The sequence below is a fragment of the Astatotilapia calliptera genome, chromosome 5 (assembly GCF_964374335.1).
Source record: "Astatotilapia calliptera chromosome 5, fAstCal68.1, whole genome shotgun sequence".
Taxonomy (NCBI): Eukaryota; Metazoa; Chordata; class Actinopteri; order Cichliformes; family Cichlidae; genus Astatotilapia; species Astatotilapia calliptera.
The window spans coordinates 34,149,435-34,171,213 of record NC_137426.1 but is presented as its reverse complement, the minus strand read 5'-3'; the positions used below and the strand labels follow the sequence as shown (position 1 = coordinate 34,171,213).

At 39.9% G+C, this 21,779-nt stretch overlaps 2 protein-coding genes across 7 annotated transcripts in view; both read left to right on the top strand.

Annotated features, from left to right (window-relative positions):
• Window positions 1-21,779, top strand: part of klhdc8a (kelch domain containing 8A) — a 71,741-nt gene that overhangs the window by 19,597 nt on the left and 30,365 nt on the right. Inside the window, exon 1 of one of the 5 annotated variants that reach the window (XM_080302141.1) lies at window positions 6,239-6,532. The exons of the other annotated variants lie outside the window; for them this stretch is intronic. Within the exon in view, the coding sequence (XP_080158267.1) occupies window positions 6,517-6,532 (16 nt within the window). The 5' untranslated portion in view covers window positions 6,239-6,516. Of the gene's footprint in view, window positions 1-6,238; window positions 6,533-21,779 lie in introns of those variants that run through there. 5 annotated transcript variants of the gene reach the window in all.
• On the top strand, window positions 8,219-16,665 carry LOC113022997 (sterile alpha motif domain-containing protein 3-like). Of its 2 annotated transcripts, none has more exons than XM_026169015.2 (6): window positions 8,219-9,502; window positions 11,898-12,093; window positions 12,263-12,421; window positions 12,556-12,643; window positions 12,839-12,994; window positions 13,448-16,665. In XM_026169015.2, the coding sequence occupies exons 1-6, from the start codon at window positions 9,223-9,225 to the stop codon at window positions 13,733-13,735; spliced, it is 1,167 nt and encodes a 388-aa protein (XP_026024800.2). In that variant the 5' UTR covers window positions 8,219-9,222; the 3' UTR covers window positions 13,736-16,665. The 2 variants fall into 2 exon arrangements, with proteins under 2 accessions (XP_026024800.2, XP_080158261.1); XM_080302135.1 differs by lacking the exon at window positions 8,219-9,502 and adding an exon at window positions 10,089-10,510 and having other exon boundaries at window positions 10,589-12,093.

The following is a 21,779-nucleotide window of genomic DNA, read 5'->3' as shown; positions in this document are numbered from 1 at the left end:
CCACATTAAATTTCAAGGATTTGTCCACATACAAGGCCACTCTTCCTCCTCCTTTGTTTCGCCTAGTTATAAATGTGAATTCATAACCCTCCAGTTCAAAGTCTGTTCCTTTTTCCATATTGATCCAAGTTTCTGATAAGGCAATGACACTAAATGGATGTGAAAACTGGTTAAGATATTCTTTGATATGACTAAAATTAGCATAGAGACTTCTACAGTTAAAGTGGATAATTGATAATTTATTCTCAGTTTTAATCCTCTGATTGTAGTCTTTATTTGTATAGTAGCAGCAATTGTTATTGTTAGATGAGAAAAAGTTGTTGTCTGGATCTATTTCATATTCCAAGTCGTGTGTATTGTGATCCATATAGTTAAATGTTTTCAGTTCCAATTGATCATATTCTGCAACTGTCTGCTGTAAAGGCAGCAGAGACTAACTACAATTTTGGTTGAACTCTTTATCATTCAGAATTTGTATATGAGATATTTGACTTTTCCTTACTGATACAACTATTTTAGTGAAATTTTAAGGAAGGTGCTATTCATTTGTACAATGCAAGAAAAGAAGGAATCTTATGTATAAACTACAGTAGCAAATGATTTATGCACAGATTATTCTTTAGGTGTGCCGAATAGTGCTTTCAACTGATACTCAAAATTCAATTGTAAAGTTGAATATTTTAAAAACTGTTCAGCTGTAATCAGCTGGATTCCCACCAGAAAAGTTGTAGTAGCCAGCACTGCTGTGAGGCTAACGTAGCACCATCCACCTGTATCCACCTGTGCAGCTCTTACTGCATGTAGAGAGGGAGAGTGGTTAATGATTAGCCTAGCATAATCAAGGAACAGCGAATGAATATTAGCTGGATATTGAAATTAAACATTGAATGTATTTATTTATTTATAGTCTTTGTCAAGAAGTGTGTGAGAGCACAACCCTTATGTACATGAAGCCTTTTCTGATGAGTTAATGGTATCAATCGCAAGGCTTATTTAATACAGCACAATGTTTTTGATGGTCCCATTAGGGTCAAAAAGGAGGCTAAAGCAGGCTGTGCTTTGGGGTGACTCTATCTACTAGCTTGCATTTGAGTGTGCAGTGTCTGTGGGTTTGTCAGACCTTGTCTGTTGATATCCAGTTTCAAAACACCAAGATGGATATGGCAAAATGCTCAGCTGTATTTACATCTTGGATACTGTATATATCTGCAGACTCAATCAGCACTACAGGAAATAAGCACTGCCATTCTAGCCAGTGTGTGCCAACCTGGGCCATGACGACTGTCTCCCTTTTGTAGGCATTGGACTTAAAATTAAAGTATGGTTGAGGAAGTATTTGGATCTTAATGATTCTACTCATTAGTTTGGGACTATGTCTTTCTACATACATAGCAGAATAAATACGAAAGAACAGAAAAGTGAAGGAGTAAGATGTCCCAAAGCTCTGTGATCATTTACGAAATCATTTAATGGAGTCCGATTCACGGTGATGTTGCTCTCATAACATATTTTACCGTTTCGGTTGTCAGACGATGGACAAAAAATGGAAGTTTGATTGTTACTTATACCTGGCATGTTGATCAGCAGGCATACCAAGCTGCTGAGCTAAATGTGAAATAATAGTCATGACAACATCAGGTAAAAGAAACAGAGAGCAGCTGTGATGCTGACACTCACGGTGAGGGACGACAGTTTGAAGCTTAAAGCAATAAACTCATGGTATTTAAGTACAGTCAAAAAACATCTGTTACCAGGACATAAAGTGGAAGTTTGAAATATTGAAGAGAACAACCACTACTTTCAACATGAACCTGTCATCTATAAAGAAGAAGGTGAATTACAAGAAACAGGTTGCAGCTCCTGCATGAGCCACTCAGGTTTGTGAAGGAGCTCCGACAGGTTCCGAGTGTACTCTCGACTTAGCAATGAGCGATTCAATAAACATTCTGCTGGTGAGAGTTGGACTGGGATTTGTCGGGATCGGTCAAATTTCTGAGAGGCAATTTCTCCAAAGAAACGTTCAGCAATTTGTCTGAGGTGGGTAATTTATGTAAAAATAAAATGTGAAAAGCGAACACTCCTGTTAAGTCTGTTTAGAATAAAGCAATGCATTTAGCATTAGGCGACTGAGAAGCTATTCATGAATTGAAATTGTTTACCAAGACTTTCTGGCTCTGTTTTAATAGCAGTTACACTTGTTTGTGATTTTATTTTTTTAATAGGCCTAAATAAAATAGCCCATATAAAAACGCTACTAAATGACTGTGGTTAGTAGGAGTCAGTTTCATTGATACTATTAAGGTAATAATACTGGTGACTCCAGGTATAACAAAGTAACAATTTTCTAAGCTTTTAAACTTGAACTTGAATGATGTTATTAGTCTGGTGACTCCTTCAACATGATTGGCTCCAGTTACGGGGTGGGCATCTCCACTGTGATATACATTGTGCCAGATGTCACCAAGGCGATATAGGAAAGCCTGGCTATCATGGTCCCCGTGCCTCGCTGGCTGACTCTGTGATAGGCAACATGTTTTGTTTGTTTGCTTTGCTCTCTCTCTCTCTCTCCTCTGCCGGGGCGGTGCTCATTACGGGCTCCCGCCCCTGGCCCACGCACCTGTGCTCACCGGCACACCTGCAGCCAATCCCAGCTGATTGGAGACTTTCTGTGTGTGTGTGTGTGTGTGTGTGTGTGTGTGTGTGTGTGTGTGTGTGTGTGTGTGTGTGTGTGTGTGTGTGTATAGATCTGCCCTGGACCCGAGAGAGCGTGTGTGTTTTTGGAATCTGCCGAAGAGAGGAGTTTGTATAAGATTAATCCCTGTTTCCCCTGGACCCTGGAGCCCCGGATCCCTTTCCCTGCCACACTGTATATATATTTGCACCTGGTGTCTCACTGTAAATAAACGCACTCTCTTTTGCCAAGGATTTCTGGTCTGCGCCTGAGTCCGTTTCAAACATTGTGACACTGGTGGACGAATGTCTTCCTGTGCCAAAAGCTCCTGATTGAAAGGAGATCGCTCTGGGCTTTGAGAGAAGTGGAATCTCCCCAACTGTGATGGGGCAATAGATATGAAACATGCAGTGATCCAAGCACCACATAACCCAGGTTTCCCAGTATTTTAATTACAAGGCAATATACTCGATAGTGCTTCTGGCTGTTATGAATTCAAGCTACCTTTTCCTGGTGGTGGAATTTGGAACCACTGAATGATGCTGAATGTCTGGGGCCTTCTTGACATGTCTTTTTATTATAGCTGAAAAAAGTGTGTTCATTATAACATTGTAACATTTATATTATTTCAAATATCAACCAAAGTATTTAAGTGTCATTTGAGTTCACAAACCTAAACTACACATACTAGCCTACGATACAACAAGCTATATCTCTGTTTAAACAAAACCCGCCCAATTTACTGGAAAATGTTTCACCAGTACTGCTGTCCCTATAAGCATGTGAACTGGTGTCATTAAGTTCACAGTATGTAGGAGTGCTCCCCAAAAACGTGCTTGCACTCAACGCTGCACTAAAGAGGGCTGGGTATCGTCACTGATTTCTAGAATCGATTCTATTCCGATTCACATGGTCCTGAATCGATTCGATCCATGATTCGATTCGATTCGATTCGATTTGATTCGATTCAATTCGATTTTAATCTGGGAAATTTTGCCTCAGACAGTCAGAAATATTATAATTCAGATCAGTACATTTACATATTTTTGTATCTATAAAAAGGAAGCTGACACACGCAAGACTTTATCAAAGGTGTGAGCATCACAGCAGATGCCTTTGTGTCAAAGTAGCTGAAGATAAAACACAGAAAAACATGAAGGTGGTTTTCCTGTTCTGGGATTTTATAAAAATATTCTGCAGTAGATCAAAAACGAAAGAAAACTATTAATCAACTTATGAATATTACCTCTGAAGTTACAGCAGTTTTATTAGAGACACAGCTAAGCGTTTTGCATAATTTTAAAAAGTTTAAATTTGTTCAGAAGCCTGTTGAACGGGAGAAATTAGGTTTTCTTTTCGGAAGTAAGTAAAAGGAAAAAAAAAAAGCGGCCGACAGCGCTGTAAGAACAGTAGACTTGTGCGTAACAAGCAAGAAAATAATGCAGAAAACTGATTTCGGGGATAGACGGGAAACTGTTCAGAGAGAGAGAGAGAGAGAGAGAGAGCTGTGCATGAAGTGTGATTTTATTGTGGTGGAAGCAAAACAGCAAAAGTCAGAGGGAGTCCATGACAATGTTTATGTGAAGCTTAGTTTGGATCTTCTTTTGCTGCTGGTTCAATCAATATTGTTTGGAGAGAGATCAAACTAACAGCTTTAGAATCAGTGCAAAAAGGGCGTAAACACAAAGCACGGACCCGCCGAAACATCAGAATCAGCGAGCTGTCGGCTTTCAGCCCCGACCGTGTCCGTGCTGTCAGGTGAGAAAGGCGACATCTCACTGATTTTGATCCGCAGGTCCACGCTTTGTGTTTACGTCTTTGTGCAGAAGCCGTGCTCCTGCTCTTATTTACTGTTTTAAATGTTTGGTGGTTGTCAAAAATTTGTGACGTTTCACCTGAGATTCTGGAATTCTGGGCAAAATACATTTATATAAAAAATCTATTCAGGATTTTAATGAATCGATATCACGTTATCCAAGCCAGAATCGATTTTAATCGATGAATCGATTATTAAAACCCACCCCTAGCACTAAACTGTTATTGTGTGGCCCGAGTTATATAGAAGAATGGGTTTCAGAGCATAGCCACACTATTTCCCTGTTCTCAGTCTCACTGTGAGTGCAGTCCTCGTATTCACCGGAGCTAACAAGAGAGATGAAATGAAATAATATTAATTGAGTTGACTGACAGCAAATTAAGGCACTATAAGTGTAATGAAAGTATTAGACTTAACATTAGCATGAGGGCATTCCAGAGGGCAGCGACTGAATCCACCCTTTTCAGCTGCATCATCTCACTTGAGTCCAGTTTGTGCATCCTTCAAAAAGTATTGAGAGGATAGAAGGAAAAGCTGTTTGTGCAGCGGGTGAAATACTTATAAACTACTGATTATTTGCTGTTAGCTTCCTCCATGTTAAGTTAGCTCTCCTGCTAATAGCTGGTACTCTCCTGAGGTGTCTTTTTTCTTTGTCTTTTCTTCTCTGAACTCAAACATGCATATCAATAGAGGATTTTACCAGATAAGGCTTGTTTGAGCCAAACCCTGATTGATTCAGACTGTGCTGGGAGAGCTGTTGGCCAATAAACAATGCCTTGCTTAAATGCCTATGTGCACCCACAGAGAGAGAGGGAGGGTACACACGGGGTCAGTTGTAGAGCAGAATAAACACACCATGTGTTTGATCTCACCTCTAAATAATGAAAAATAGGTTACTCCACTGAAAAACAACCTGGTGTAGGAGGTTACTGAAGCCTTTTCCCAGATTTTAGCCCAACCTCTAAGACAGACTTGAAAGGAGGATTAAAGCAGAAATCACATGATGTGTTTTTTCAGAACATTCAAAGATTGCTGCTGCATTTCACTTGTAATGTTGTTGGTGCAGTAGCCAAGATGACAGTCTCTTTCATTCTAAATGTACAACCCGTTTGTAATCTGCAGGACCATGATGGTGATGAATATAGATGTCTTTAGTCTATTTGCAGGATTTCTCCCAAGCAGATTATCCTGTAAAAACAAGCTGAAGCAAACATATTTATGCAGATCAGGCACAGGAGCTGCTTGATGTTGGCATTTGTTTTGGCATCCAGTTGGCTTTTTCACATACATTTTCACATACATTTAACATGGTACTCCAGTAATTCAGCATGGCATTTATGTAATGTCAGGATCCACAAGATCCCTGACTTTTAAACACCAGATTGTTGCATCCTGTATTTCCTTCAATGCATTTCTTTTATTAGACCCTTTCTCCCTGGTAAACACAAACTCCCCAACACCAGTTTCTAATCTAATTTGCATGTCACACCCACATACATTTAGCTGTGAATGTACTGTATGTGATTACGCATGCCGTGCCACATTACAGCGTGCGATCACGTCAGATTCAATTGTTCAGGCATCGTGTAACTATTTTCATTGGTTACTGTGGTAACAACCTAGATAGTATGTGTGCATGCTAACTGCTGTGATTTCCCAGCACAGCATGAAACAACATGCCGCTGTCTATAGTGATAATGTGTCCTGTCAGTCTGTCCTAGCGGCACCTTGTCACGGTGAAGGAGTGTCTCTGTGACAGACGTGTTTAGGCAGTTGTTATTCTGAGCTTATTGGATTCTGGATGCCAGCGTATCCATGGGTGTGTTTACAACCATTAGGTTCAGTTAAAATGTGTGGTTTGATTCTTGGGTGAAAGACATATGGTCGAACACAGGATTTTTTGATAACACGGATAAGGGAACTGCTTCTTTGGTACCAAGCTGATGACGAAGTTCTGAAAGTGTGGCAGCGCTTGTTTGTTTTTTTTAACGGTACCACAGGTGCTGGAGATACGGACAATGGCAGCAACATGTGGAGAGTCAGAGGTAAGCTAACAAAGCTTCAATTAGCGGCTAACGTTAATGTAGCTGTCCTTGACCATATGAAACAGGCTAATCACTCTTTTGATCAACTTGTCATTTGTTTTGATGTTAAATGACAGCTTACAGAAGCAACCCTCTCTCTTAGAGAATGCTTTGTTCATCAAGCGACCAAGCTGGAGTATTTAAATGATCTGATGTGGATTGTACCAGCTGGTGCCTGTGGTGGTGATTGAAAGGTTAAGCCTTTTACATGCAAATTTCAGGTTGGCAGCAAGTGTCACACCAAATCAGGTGAATGAGAAGTGAGACCGTCAAAGCTTGAAACTCATGTGGTTAGTTTAGCCTAAGAAAAAGACCAAGCACTAATATGTGTATGTGTGAAAGACTTTGTGTGTGGTCACCAGTATATGAACCTAGACAGCTAGATCAGAAATCACCAACACCGTCCACCAAGACAGTACAAATATGTGGGCTGCAAACAAGCAGAGTGCGAATAATCGACAAACACACACAGAGCTTGTTGCTTAATCTGGCAAACATCATACAGACTAAGGGTATTTTGTTGTCCCACTCAGACGAAGAGGGCAGCCAAAAAGAACTGATATGTTCTGATACACGAGCAAAAACTTCAGTCAGACACTGAGATGAAATTTTTATCCTACCTGTTTCCCGTCAGTGTGTGAGGGCAGCGTGGATGAATCCTGACAGCTGAGATGGAGCACAGGATTCATCCAAAGGAGGGCTGCTTTACTACGAGTAAGTCCACCATATAAATGTGAAGCCTGTGTCAAATGTGTAAAAGAACTTTGAACATTATTTTCCATCCTGACAAATACAACATTTATGTAGTTACTTCTGCTGTTCCACTGCCACTTTTCCTGCTTGTTGGATGCTGCTGCAAATATGTAGTCTAAAGAAGCTGACACACTACTCACCATAAGTAATAAGAGGAAATCAGTCCGTCTAATGCAAAATCCTAAAAAAAACTTTACTGATGCCTGAAACGTGTCATTGTAAGATTTAGACCCAGATGTTTCACATCTGCCTAAGTCATACTAATAGGTGTAATTTGACAGATAAGACAGTTTTTAAAAATGTTACGTAACAAATATGTGAGAGGAATAAAAAATTGAACTGAACCTTTAACATCTGCAGCAGTCAAATGCAGTACACATATTATTGCAGTAACCCAAAAACATAAAAGTAAAATTCCCCTAGGAAACATTTGCTGCTCAGTAGGCACTTTCATCTTTGAAACTTGACTGCTTTATTGCTACTTCTACAACTGACTACCTCCTCCATCACTAAGAGTTGTGCTTGTAACATATTTAAACCTTATTTTTTGACATTCATTCATATACACTGTTCTTTCACTCCCTCTATCAGTTCTGCATGAACTACTGTCTTTACTGTGGAGATTCATGAGAAGTGAATATTAAAAGCTTTAAAGGAAAATGGTTTGTGAAGTGTAAGCTCTGAACAGTCTGCTTAAATGTTAAAATGAGAGTGTTACATAAGTAAGTAAGTAGGTACACTTCTATAAACTCCCAATGACTGTCCTGATGTATTGGCCCTAAAATAGCTGAAAACTGTGAGAGTTTAGAGAGAGAGAGCGATGGAGAGAGAGACAGGAAGGAACTGCTTGGTAGGGTCAGTGGTCAACTGTTACTATAGATACATATAGATACATACATATCTACTTGGCTAACACCCAAGGTTATTACAATTAACTGAAACCAAGCTGAAAACTAGAATTAAGAGTGATAAAACATTTTAATTAACTTCTACTAAAGTGTTTTAGGTAGAATTTAGATTTTAGTTAGTTTTTTTTTTTAGTTTTGAAAATAATGAAAACAGCAAATCCTGTGTTTTCATCTCACCTTACTCCTAGAATCTTCATGGGTCGCAGCAACCCTCTACACCAGCGGTCCCCAGCCTTTTTTGCGCCACGTACCGGTTTAATGTCAGACAATATTTTCACAGACCAGCCTTTAGGGTGTTGCAGATAAATCCAACAAAATAAAATGATACGACCAAGACAAAAACTGTGCTATTTTGTAAATATAATAATAAAGGCCGAATTCACTGTGTAATTCTGTAACTTTATTAGCAGTGTCCTCCGGAAATGCGCCAACAACATTGAGCATAACATCCTCCTCTCTGCCCCTTAATGCTCTCTGGTTGCTATGGTAACACGTAAATATTTATTTCAAAATAAGACACACAACTGCACAGTCAGAAATAGGGGTACGGAAGGGGTACATTACTGTGCCCCAAGGTACAAAAATGACATCAATACAGTCTAAGGACAAATATTGGACCTCGGGGGAACTATCTGTACCTTTTTTAGCATCTGAAAGGTACATACATGTTCCTTAATTGTGAAAAGTACTTATTTGTACCCATTCTTTCAAAAGATAAAGTACAGGTTGATTAAGCTCTTTTTGATTAGAGTTTTTTTTTATTCTTTTTGACAGTAATTTATTTGCAACTGTATTGATTTAAGCATATATTTTAGTGTTTTTATTTTATTTTTTATTATTTTCATTGCTGTTGTTGTTTTTGTATTCCCTGAACCCCCCTTATTTTTAAGCTGCTTTAAGAACGATGAATTTATTTGAAAGAAAAAAAAGTAAAAATGCATTTAAACATTTTTTTAAGAGAGTGTTTTTTTTTAAAGTATAATTATTTGGATGAATTGCAAAAAAGCACCCTTATTGAACTCGAAGTGCGAGTTGAGCCCATCCTCACAACATCAAACAAAAAGTAGAAGAAGAAACTCAACGAATAGCTGGTGGATTCTAGAATTTTCTGTAAATGCAGCAGGTGCCATTTTGTTTTATCAACGGACGGAGATGGATGACGAACTTGCAAGTCCTGGTGTGCTCTGTTCACTTTCAACCGAGGAACTCTTAACAAAAATACAAGAGTGGGGCTTAGATGTCACCGAAGGTGAAGCTCAGCGTTTCAGAGGTAAGTTTTATTTAAAGAAAAATGTAGCGTAATTACTAATTATTGGTTTAGCCTAGCTTAACGTATATTAGCAATTTAGCTAGTTTCGGCACTCTCTTAGCTCAAATTATGTCTTTTTACAAACGTTTTTACAAACGTTTCATGTGTAAAGTTGAGGTCACAGTTCTGAAAAATGAAAAATGTGTACACATAGTATTTGTATAAGTTTGAACTTATATATGTGGTTCGGCCACAGTCTATGGGTTCGGTAACCCCTGCGCAGCGGAACGGCGCGAAATTTGATTCCCTGGTAGCTGAATGCAGTTTACCATTAGTGTATTAATGGTTTAATAAAATCACGTTTTTACATCCATTCCAAGGCCATCAACACACATGGGCGGCTGAATATAACGTTTAAAGGAAATATCTTGACGCCGCACTTGTTTAAAATATAACAAGGGTGTTGCAGCTGGGGTTTGATAGTCGCGTTTTAAGCAATGTGGGAACTTTTTCAGCATGTAATCTGAGCTTGTAATACGGTCCTGCGGGTGTTATCGCTATAAGTAATCGGTCTGAAAGAACAGACGGCAAAAACTGTCGGAAATCTGGAGAAAGGAGTCACCTTAGTAGTGAATAGGGATGGGTATCGAAAACCGGTTCTTGTTGAGAACCGGTTCCCACTGTTTCAATTCCTTGGAATCGTTTGCCATTTTTGCAAACGATTCCCTTATCGATTCCAGTCGCCCCGAATGACGTCACCACGTTGCGGAGCGTCATTTACCTGGCAGGAAACATGGCGCCTAAGCGGCTCAAACGCTCAAAAGTTTGATTATACTTTATGAGAACCGATGACAACAGGGCAACTTGCAAAGTAGATATTTCATTTAAGGGAGGAAACACTACGAATATGCAAAAGCATTTGCTCACAAAACACGCGATGACACGCGTTTTTAATTCCGCTCCGGACTCGTGACTCTCAACCCAGCAGCAGCGCTAACGTTTGCACGTCCTCTCCCGTTAATGCGGCAGGTAAATAATCAACTAACAGTGCATATTATGTTAGTGCAATCTGCCTTATTACAAGACCTGCCATTACTGTACATGTAGGTGACCATGATGAGAGAGACAGACAGAGTCTGGCTGGCGCTCGCTGGCAGTTCTCGCTGCAGTCTACCGGTAGCGTCTCCTTTCAGGCCAGGATAGACTAATGTCACCGAGCAGTGTCTAAGTTTGTGGTCAAAGGCTTGCACCCATTTGCCACAGCAGATGCCCCCGATTTTTGGTAAGTGAATGTGTTTAATTGTAGGCAGGGACATTACTGGATATTCTTGTGTAATTGCCACAGAACAATTTATGTTATACTTTGTTATTGCTACAGAAGAATGTTGCAGCTTTAAGGCAGGGATGACTCCTGGAGTTGCTTTCTCACTGCATATGCTTTATTTCACAATCAGATCGATTCGATAACAAAAACATACAGCAGCTCCTCTCCTACTCCTAGCCCTTCGCTGCGGTGGAAAAAAGAACGACTTCAATCCCCTTCAAGGAACATACGTACAAAATAGTTTTCCTGATACACCAATGGGGCGTTCAATGCCATCTTGTAAATATGAGTACTCTGGCAGAGTAACAGTTCAAATGAAAAATACACCAGAACAAACAAGCAAACAAAAAAAGAAGTGTGGGGTACCTTTGAACCAATGAACAAAGTATAACAATTTATACTTTTTAACATAACCCGACCCCGTCAATATGTGATATGTCTCACAAGAATATTTATTTTATTATTTTACATTTACAATTTTTTTTTCCTGGGGACCCTGTGACACCCCATTGAAGAGCCGTAGGCTGGATCTCTCAAGATCTCACTGTTGGGTTTGTAAGGCCATGTTACTCCTAAATTTCTATCTTGTTCAAAGAGAAGATATAAAACAAAGCTCTGAGCTAATCGACCTTAGTGTTCTCCTTTTTTTTTAAAAAAAAAAGAATCGATAAGAGAATCGATAAAGAATCGAATCGTTAAACAGAATCGAAAATGGAATCGGAATCGTTAAAATCTTATCAATACCCATCCCTAGTAGTGAATATTAACACATTACAGCATTCTAGTCTTTTTTTTTTTCTTCCAAACTTGAAAGGGCACAAAAGCATGCAGGACTCTGCTCTCCTGTGTCCAGTAGTCCCAAACAAACATCTAAATTTAAAAATGAAAACTTTGCATATCGAGAGGATTCACTCTAAAAATTTGGTTTATTTTATTTAATTTACTGATTTTTTTAATGAATATTTCTTTGAACTGAAAGAAGTTGTACAAAAGGTTTTAATGTGTGTGATATACGGTTTTTACCCATGTAAAAATGTGGTGATAAATATCCTTACATTGAATTTAAAGTTTGTACTACCATTTATCTTGCAGACAATGAGGTTGATGGTGACACAGTTGACTGCGGTCTTACTGAGACTATGGTTGCATACCTTTTCCAAGGATCCTTCAAAAAGCAGGTTAAATTCAACCAATTTGTGTCAAGGATGAAGGAATCTTCAGTGACGCTGACTCTACAGACTGTCTCTCCAGAAGACTGGCAACCATCTACTTCGTCAACTTCAATAAGGTATTTTCTTATTTATAATGAAGTTAGTATGTCTGAAGCATACATGTTGGCCGTTATGCACTTTTAGGATTTAGTTAATATGATCATTGTTTCTACCATATGTATTGTTACTGTAGTGTTTTATACTTCAATTCATACAATAAAAACAAACACTTAACTGTTTTCACAGCAATGAAAATACTTTGAGACTGCCAGCCTCTTTTGAAATTCCAAGATTTTCCAAAAATCTGCAACTAAAACTGGACAACAAAGAACCGTGCCATAAAAATCCAAGGGACAGACACACAATAATCAGAGTTCTATATGAAGCTGTGGCACAGTATACTATGTAAGTTAATCAGGGTAATGTTAGCTTGTTGCTTTAGAAAAAGCTGAATCTGTCATATTGAAAATAAACTCACACTTGATAAAGTTTGTTTGTCAGCAGTTGCTCTAACACTTATGTTTCTTCTTATATTACAGGTATCCCACAAATTCTGAATATGTGCAAGCTGTGAAGACGCTGGTAATGAAGTATCCTTTCCTCAAGGATCGTGAGGGAAATGGTTATGTAAGTTAAATTTTAAATTTGCATAAGGTTCCTTCAAGATTACAAAGTAAAAGTGAAGCTTTTTTCGATCTTGTTTTGTTAGTAAGACAATCTGTAGCCTCTCAGTAGGTTTGTATGAAGTATGTTTACTGATTCTTTGTTGGGTGTATTTTGTGTAGATTGTTTTTACAGTAACTTATGTTTCTGTTCAACAAGCACACATGGCATATGTCTTTGAGACGTAAATTCAAATCAGAGCGGGCACCACTAGTCGACAGTGAGGCAGTGAGGCGTTGTAAGGAGAAGTTTGGTTCTACGAGGAGAGGGCAGCCTAATAAATGTCAACGAACAAGTCAGAGAAATGTTTGTCAGGTTGGTGTGAGGGACATCTTGAGCTATAAAATGTTCTTGCCTCTGTTATTACATCTAAAACTAAGGATTAGGGATGCAACTGTACCCCTTTTTTCAAACCGAAACAATACCAATACTTGGATTAGAGCACTTGCTAATACAAAGTACCAGTGCTAATACTTCTACCTCACAAAAAATTATTAATTGGAAGGCGCTAAAAGAGGGTGAACTAGATTTAAAAAAACATTTTAAATATGACTCCAAAACTAAAATTTCAAGTTAACAATTAAGATTTTATGTGAAATTATTTCAGAGTTTCCATATTTTAAATATTGGTTCATGGTATCGGTTAACTTTAAACGATACGAGTTCTTTGTGATGCACAGATCGTGTCAGCTCTAATTGTATATTTAGTCTTATGTTGGGTTTCTAATCTGTTTTGACTTTCTCTTCTCACTCTTGCTTTCTTTCAAGGGACCATGCGTCCAAGGAGAGGATTTATTATCCATAGACGCCCACTTAAAGGTCTTACAGTGCCAATATCAGAAGATGCAACCAGATACCATGGTGGTTCATAACCGTATGCAGCAAACGTTTGCTTGGCGGCAAAAAGAAATTGCAGATGGTATGCCTGTGGAAGATGTGTTGAAGAAGTACCCCTTCTTAGGGATGCCTACTGGTGTAAGTCAGAAAGCTGAATTGAACTTGGAAATAGCTGTCACATTTAACATGTTTATAGTAGTAAATTTTATTTGCCCTTGACCTTGCTTTCTTCATCTGTCCCTCTTTCCTTTTTTTGTATGTTCATGTAACTTCTTACAGTATTGTTGTTAAATTCTATAAAAAAAAAAATTATGCAGCACCATACATAATTAATATCAACTTTAGATTATTTCATTTTCATACACTGTTATTTTGTACTGAAAATGAATTTTTTATAATTTTTTATAATTTTGATAATTTATCAGCTCACATGATTGGTGGTTTTTCTATGTCATTTAACACTGGTAGAATTTGTCGGTATTGCATGGCTTCTTATGAAGATATGAAACAATCCTTTGAGGAAGAAAGCTTTGTTTTAAGAACATCAGAGGTTCACCAGTATCATCTTGCACGAATCCAAGAATTTCCGGATGATAAAACAATATATGGTGTAAATAGTTCATGTCCTTTTGACAGACTGAGTTATTTCAGTGTTACGCAAGCTTTACCACCTGATGTGATGCATGATCTGTTGGAAGGTGTAGTTCCTCTAGTTATGAAACTAGTGATTTGTAAAGCCCACACTGAGAAGCATATTACAATTAGAGAGATCAATGAAGAATTGCAAAAAATGTCCATTGGTCAGAATGACAAAACAAACAAACCAGTACAGTTATCAGAGAGACTTCAGAGTGTTGGTATTGTTGGATCAGCATCTCAAAAGTGGTGCCTGTTCAGATTGCTGCCATTTCTGATGGCAGACCGTGTGCCACCTAATTGTAAATATTGGCATGTTTTTCTTCTATGTCGTGAAATAACAGAGATTGTAATGGCTAAAAAAGTGCGAAAAGAGAATATTTTATTGTTGAAGTTGCTTGTCCATGAGTTTCTCACAAAACTGAAAAGTGTATTTGGGGATGTAATTACACCAAAGTGTCATTATTTAATCCACTATGCAAGACTGATTGAAATGTTCGGCCCTCTACGTTTGTTATGGTGTATGAGATTTGAAAGTAAGCACCAGTATTTCAAAACGTTGTCCCGCAATTGTAGAAATTTTATGAACATTGCTACAACTTTGAGCAACAGACATCAGTTCAGACAGTGCTGGGAGTTTTCTAACAAAAGTTTACTTGGTGAATTTGAAAATGTTTTTGGAAAAAGTGTGACTACATCATTTTTGTCATTACCACTGGAACTGCAACAAGCACTGACAGTCTATTGTGGCTTTTCTGAAGTTGATAGTGCTAAGAAAGTTTTCCAGCGTGTCAGAAGTAATTGTGAACAGTGTCAAATACTGTGTAAGAGATGTGTTTGTCATTGATGTACTGCATTCAGAGAAGATTCCTCTGTTCTGGCAAATTAAGTACATATTTAATATTGACACAATGTGGGTCTTTTGTGGAAAAATTCTCATTCCTGTTATATGACAACCATTTTCATTCATACAGTGTTAGAGTTGATAGTGAATGGACGTTGCTAAAACCTGGACAGGAAATTGATGTTGCAGCTTATGACACATACTCTGTTGATAACAGTTTGTATGTAACAGTTAAGCAATGTATTTAAGAAGGTAATAAATGTGACAAGTATTTTTGACTTTGTATCTTCAATTTTTCAAATCTTGAGAAGAAAAATATAGGAAATCTGTGTGTAGATACTGAACCTTTAGAAATACATTTTTGTACTCCTTTTAAGGGTTCTTTTTTGTACTTTATACTAAGGGTACAACTTTGCCCTTTAAAGTACAGGTTTGACGTGTAAAAGGTACAAATTACAAGGGTACAAATCAGTACCCACAGTTTAGGGTACAGAACGGTACCTTAGAGGGTACCACCCCAGTGACAAGCCATTGTACCCCTATAGGTACATTTCTGTACTTTAATTTCTGAGTGTGCAAGGTAACCAATTCTGATAATTTCAGTTCCTTCTGCAGATTATTCCAGGAAGCAGGGGCAGCGTATTTAAAAGCCCTTTTCCCCAGTTCTGTTCTGATTTTTGGGACAATCAATTGTATGATTTTGTTCGAACGAAGGTTGTATTGGTTGTGGTTTTTACACATATAAACACATAAATAAGATGGAACCAGCCCAAGGAGAGATTTATAGATAAAGATCAACCAATGGAAAAGTCTGCGAATATGCAAAGATGGACATTTAGCAGCAGCATACAAAGAACAATGATGTACACGATTTCCATAGCCAGTAATAATGCTCTCTCCAAGTCTACAAAACACATGTGAACATGTTTGGGCTGGGTCCCACATAGCCTTGGTTGTCCTCAAGAGAATAAAGAGCTCGCCCCAGTGTTCAATAACAGGACATAATTAAATCAATGATTTACATAATCTTTTAAAGCAAAAATGAAATAAATAAATAAATAATGTGAAAATAAATGTGTAAGTAAAGTGAGTAGAGTCCCTGAGGAAAAGTAATGCTGGATTTCTTCCTTGCAAGTTTGATTAAGAAGGGATTAACTCGCATGGCGGCACAGTTGGATCCAGTTTAGTCATCTCAAGTATTCTAATTTGTTGTATCAAATGTTATTAGCAGTTGGATCCATGCCTTGGCTTCAGGTTAGCTTTTGCAATCTCAGTATTTGCATATTCATTTTTCTGAGGTCTATGAGCAGAACGACCAGCGGAGAGACTTCAGATGTTTCTCCTTCGTGATAACCTGTTTGCCACAAATTATGTTCATTGTCATTCAAACTTGGATGGATGGTTGATAACACAATAATGACTCGTAAGACACAATTTTTCATTAAAATGCATTTCAGTATGTTTCATTTAACGAATGAAGGTTTCACTAGTTTTACATTCAGATTAGAGTCCCTGCACAGTGACAGCAGAGGGATAGTAGGAAGGCAACCTAATTAAAAGTTTCAAGTTGGAGGCATGCTGATTGTAAATGACTTCAGATGATGCTGGTAGGCTTACTGTTGATCTCAAGCTGTTCAAGCAGTTAATTGAAAAACAAAAAAACAAAAACGATATGGCAAACCAAATTGGTTACAGATTGCAATTAATGCACTCTGTGAGCTGGGCTGGATGAAAACTACCCAGCCTTGTTAGCAAATCCCCCTCGCCCCCCGCTGGGGTCAGACTATAGGAACACAACCGCTTTTATTTGTTTTTCATCCGTTTTCATAAGCTATTATTAACAGCAAACCAAGCGATAAGCAATCACAGGCAAACGACGTTAAAAAAACAAACCCCAAAAAACAAAAGCAGCACCTCTTGAGAAAAGCCTAACTGTTGCTATGGCAACATATCCCTGCACAATAAAATGTGGGAGATTTTATTTTGAAGGATGGTCCTCTGTATTTTCACCCTTTGTCCTTTATCGTCTCTGTTTGTGAGGTGATCAAAGGTGTGACAGATAAAGCTTGCCAGTAAAATGGACAGAGAGGCGGAGAGTGTACCTTTCCAAGGTGAGGGGGCATGTTTTTAAAAGGAGATGTAAAGCTTTAAAGGATAAACTGCTTAGAGAGTGTGTTTAATCACAGCTGGATAATTTAACAGTTGCCTTTGTGTGACCTCAAAACACCTGAGTTTGGGAGCAATAACCATCTGTGGTCTGTGAGACAGAGTGCGTTTAAGGTGATGTACTCTGTGATGTAGTCAAAATTAGCCTTGCAGTGCATCGTGGGCTTATTCTGGAAAGCTTCCTCCCACGTCTGTCACAGACTTCCTCCCCCTTTCCTCGCTGGAAACTGTGTGTAGGCAGGAGAAGTGGGTTACACGCAGGAAAGAGAAAGCTCCTGAGGGATGACATAGGAAAAAACAACAGCAGGGCCTGGCTTCACAACGACAAGGAAGGAAAGTTAAACATGAGAGATGCTGACTCACTTCAGACTACAGCTGCTGCTCATCTGAGGATACCTGTAAGAGGTGGATATTTAAATTCACAGTTACACATGAGCAAAGTGATGCAGGGAAAGGTGTGTGACTTGTAGTCAGTTATCCCCGTTCTGCAAAAGTCTGTCATGGAAGCAAGGTATTTTGTGTCATTGGCTTGTACATTATATGACAAGATGACTCAAGCAAGCAATTAATATTTTTTACTATGTAAGAAGATAAGAACAGGTGGATGGTTCTTTTTAATAAATACAACTTAAGATGAAAAGGGTGGAAAAGGGTAGTGGGCACTCTGGGTTAGGAACAAGTGGAGGAGTTTAAGTATCTTGGAGTCTTGTTCACGAGTGACAGGAGGTTGGTAGACGGATTGGCGCTGTGGCTGCAGTGAAGTGGATGCTGTACCGGTCCGTTGTGGTGAAGAGACAGCTGAGTGTAAAAGCGAAGCTCTCAATTTACATCCTTACCCACACCTATAGTCACAAGCTGTGTGTAGTGACCAAAAGAACGAGATCATGGATACAAGAGGCGGAAATGGGCTTCCTCCGAAGGCTGGCTTTTCCCTTAGATAGGGTGAGGAGTTCAGCTATCCGGGAGAGGCTCAGAGTATAGCTGCTGCTCCTTCACATCAAAAGGAGCCAGTTGAGGGTTCAGGCATCTGACAAGGATTTCTCCTGGTCATAGCCAGCCCAATCCACCAAGTACTGAACCACCTGGCCCCGGCGACAAGAGTCCAGAATTCCACGGACAGTTTAACCCCAATTGATGATTCTGGATGGGTGGGGGCTGGAGACCGTAGTGCCAGCGGGGACGTAATGTGTTGTTTAAGCTGTGACAAGTGGACCTTCATAAAAAATGTAACCGATAAATGACCCGACTGACTCTGGCTGCGATCTCGTATGGGCCAATAAACATTGGATTGAGCTTCTTGGATTCGGTATGTCTATTCAGGTGTCTTGTGGAGAGCCAGACCCGGTCCTGTGGTTGAAATGAATGGTCCAGGAAATGTTGACAGCCATGTTGTTTGGTATATTGAGCACTGAAAGTATATAACATGGCCAAAGAGACAATTAGGTGGAGATGAAGCATCACAAAAGCATCCCAATTGTTGGTTGGCCCATATTGCCTATTCTGAGGGTGGTAGCCAGATGTGAGACTGGAAGAGGCCTTCCAGAACCTGGCGGTGAATTGGGACCCCATATCGGAGATGATGTCCTTGGGGAACCCATGTAGCCAGACGACATGTTCTAGAAAGAGTTTGACCGTCCATTTCGTAGAAGGGGGGGCGGATAACGCGACCAGATGTACCGCCTTGTAGAATCAATCCACAAGGGTAAGGATGGTGTTGAGATTGTTAACAGACAGATAGAAGTGACAAAATCATTAACATGGGACCACGGATGTCTGGGAACAGGGAGGCGCTGAAGGTCACCAGCAGAATGTTGGGTGGAGGATCTGACCCGGGCGCAGATGTCACAAGCAGAAACGAACTCACGGATGGCCCAACCCATAGAGATCCACCAGAAGGCATATCAAAGAAGTTGGAGGGTCGTGTTGGGTTCCAGATGGCCCAAAAGCAGGGAGGAGTGTGCTCAGACCATGCCCTCCTGACGACATTTGGAGGGAATGTAAAGCCAACCTGCAGAGGTGTGTGGAGGTGCTGGTTCGGCAGACAGGGCAGCACAAATGGATTCCACCAGGGGCCAGCGAAAGGGTGCTGAAAACCAATGGGGGCGCGTAGGAATAGTTCCTGGTCCAATGTGTGTCACGGTTTGCGGGGCAAGCCATGTTGTGTTAGTGCAGGAGGACCCAAAATGCAGGCAAAGGCTGATGGTATGAGTGGCGAGGACAGAACTAAACATAGACCTAAACTGGGAAAACTAGTAACAAACAAAACCTGAAACCAAAACTCACAGAATGACACACAGAGAAAAACACAAGGGGGCTACACAAGGGATGATGAGTGAAGAGAATGAAGAGCAGAGAGACGTGGAGATTCACCGTTCCAGGGAGGAGCTCGATGGGCATGTTGTAGGAGCGATGTGGGGGTAGATTAGAGGATCCCTTTTTACACCCGACCTCAGAGAGATTGTGGTAGAAAAATCAATGGACTCCGGAAGTGGGAGTTCTGTGGAATCCATTTTGCTGTAGACACTGAGTACCCCAGCCCAGGATCTGGCTCCTCCTGGTGGTCCCTGATGGACTTGCGAATCGGCTGGGTCTGGAACCAGATAGGGTAGGACTGGAGAAGGTGGCCGTCTACTGAAGTGGCCAGAATGAAATGGTCAACCAGGCGTGAAGCGGCTGAGCTGTACCTCTCTGGAACTGGAAGAGTTCTAGAGAAGTACGAGGTCGTGACATAACTGGTTGGTCTATCTTCAAAGCTCATCAAGAGTCTTGGAAGCCTCATGTCCTGCCATCTTATCTCAGATGTCATCGGTCAAACTCTCCATAAATATTGAAAGGAGAGCAGCATTGCCCCAGTTTAACGTAGTGGCTACAATATGGAACTCTGAGAAAAAGTGACACATGGATTGCTTACCCTGACGTAAATGATATAGTTGCGACTCCACCTCCACTTCACTACAAGGGGGATCGAAGGTCTTCTTTAACTCCTCCGCAAACAGGGCATAATCATTGCAGGCTGGGGACTTGGCATTGTAAAGGGCCGCTGCCCATTCCTGGGCACAGGCAGACAAGAGGGAAGTTAGGCTAACTCCTGGTGCACTGATCATGGCTTTGGAAGCGGTGGAACCAGGATGGAAGAATAAACAAAGCTGGATAACACTTATGGCACCTGAGGCGCGCGCTGGCTGACAGTGGCAAGGGTTCTAGAGCTCCTGACATGAGGGAACCAATGTCTGAGCGGAGAACAGGTGGGTCAGTCTCCCTTTTAAACGCAAACCCCGTGGTGACCTGACCACTACCTGACAGTCTTTCAGTTTTTGACAGTTTCTCTGAGCATTCAGTGGTCTGACCTTAGGATGAATTTGTTGGGACATCGGCTCCAGGGCAGACTGGCAACTATTTGGAATGTTGTTTTCCTCAGACAATAATCCTTTTCACTATACAATCATGGACTTCAGATAGTTTGGTAATGGCCCTGTAACCCTTCCTAGAGTAATGAGCAGCAGCAGATGCTTCTCATTGTTAGTCCACAGCATTCAGGCCTGTGTAAGCACAGTGCCAAGAAGGAAAGACATCAGCAAACTATTATAACTTGTGCTTTTATATAGGCTCTCAGAGGTCATCATTAATTAATCAAGTTAAGTTGATTATCAACACCTTGTTATAGTGCATATGGAAGGTATTTACAGCTTGTTCCACATTGTGTCATGTTAAACCTTGTTGCAAAATGGATTAAATTAATTTTTCAGCTCAAAATTCTATTCACAATAGCCTATGATGAGCATATTATCAGCAAAGTGTGCTTTTTAGGTATTTATCATAACGTGTTTGGAAGCACTTGGAAGTGTCAGTGAAAACAGCAAAACCTTAAAAAGCATTAATAGGTTAAAAAAATAAAGTTAAATGAAGGTTACAATCTTCCTATTTGAATATTGACCACAACATTAAACAGAGGGATTCCCATAATTGACAAAACTATACATTATGTATCTCCAAAAAGTTGATTCTGTTCATCTGGACGTAGCTTTTTGTGGGAGAAACGTTTCGTCACTCATCCAAGTTACTTCTTCAGTCTCAGCTGACTGCAGGTTTCCCCAATCTTATAAACAGTACATTTGCATAATGACTGAAACCAGCCATATATACATATACATTATGTAGTCCAGCTGGCAGGGCAGTGGCATACCGCCTATATCCATTAGAATCCATCTAAGGTGAACCAAACTCTTCCACCTACTGCTGGGTCCATCTCAGTGGAAAGGATAATTGAAAGGCAAAAAGTACACTGAAACAAAAACAATCGGGTGCCAAACACATTAAAGTGACTCCAGGTCACAAATTCTGCTTCCCATCAACAAACTTTGTTTAGTGCATGGGTGTCAAACTCCAGTCCTCAAGAGTCGGTGTCCTGAAACTTGTACGTGAGTCCCTGCTGCAACACAGCTGAATAAAATTATTAGGTCATTAGCAAGATTCAGCCATTTGATTCATGTTACAGCAGCTCATGAGTGAATGAACATGGTGCAATAAAAGTACATTTTTCAAACACTTACATTTATTTAAATGTACTTGAGCAGGGTTAGGGGTTGCCACCTCAGCATGCAGTCAAGTTCTGTAGAG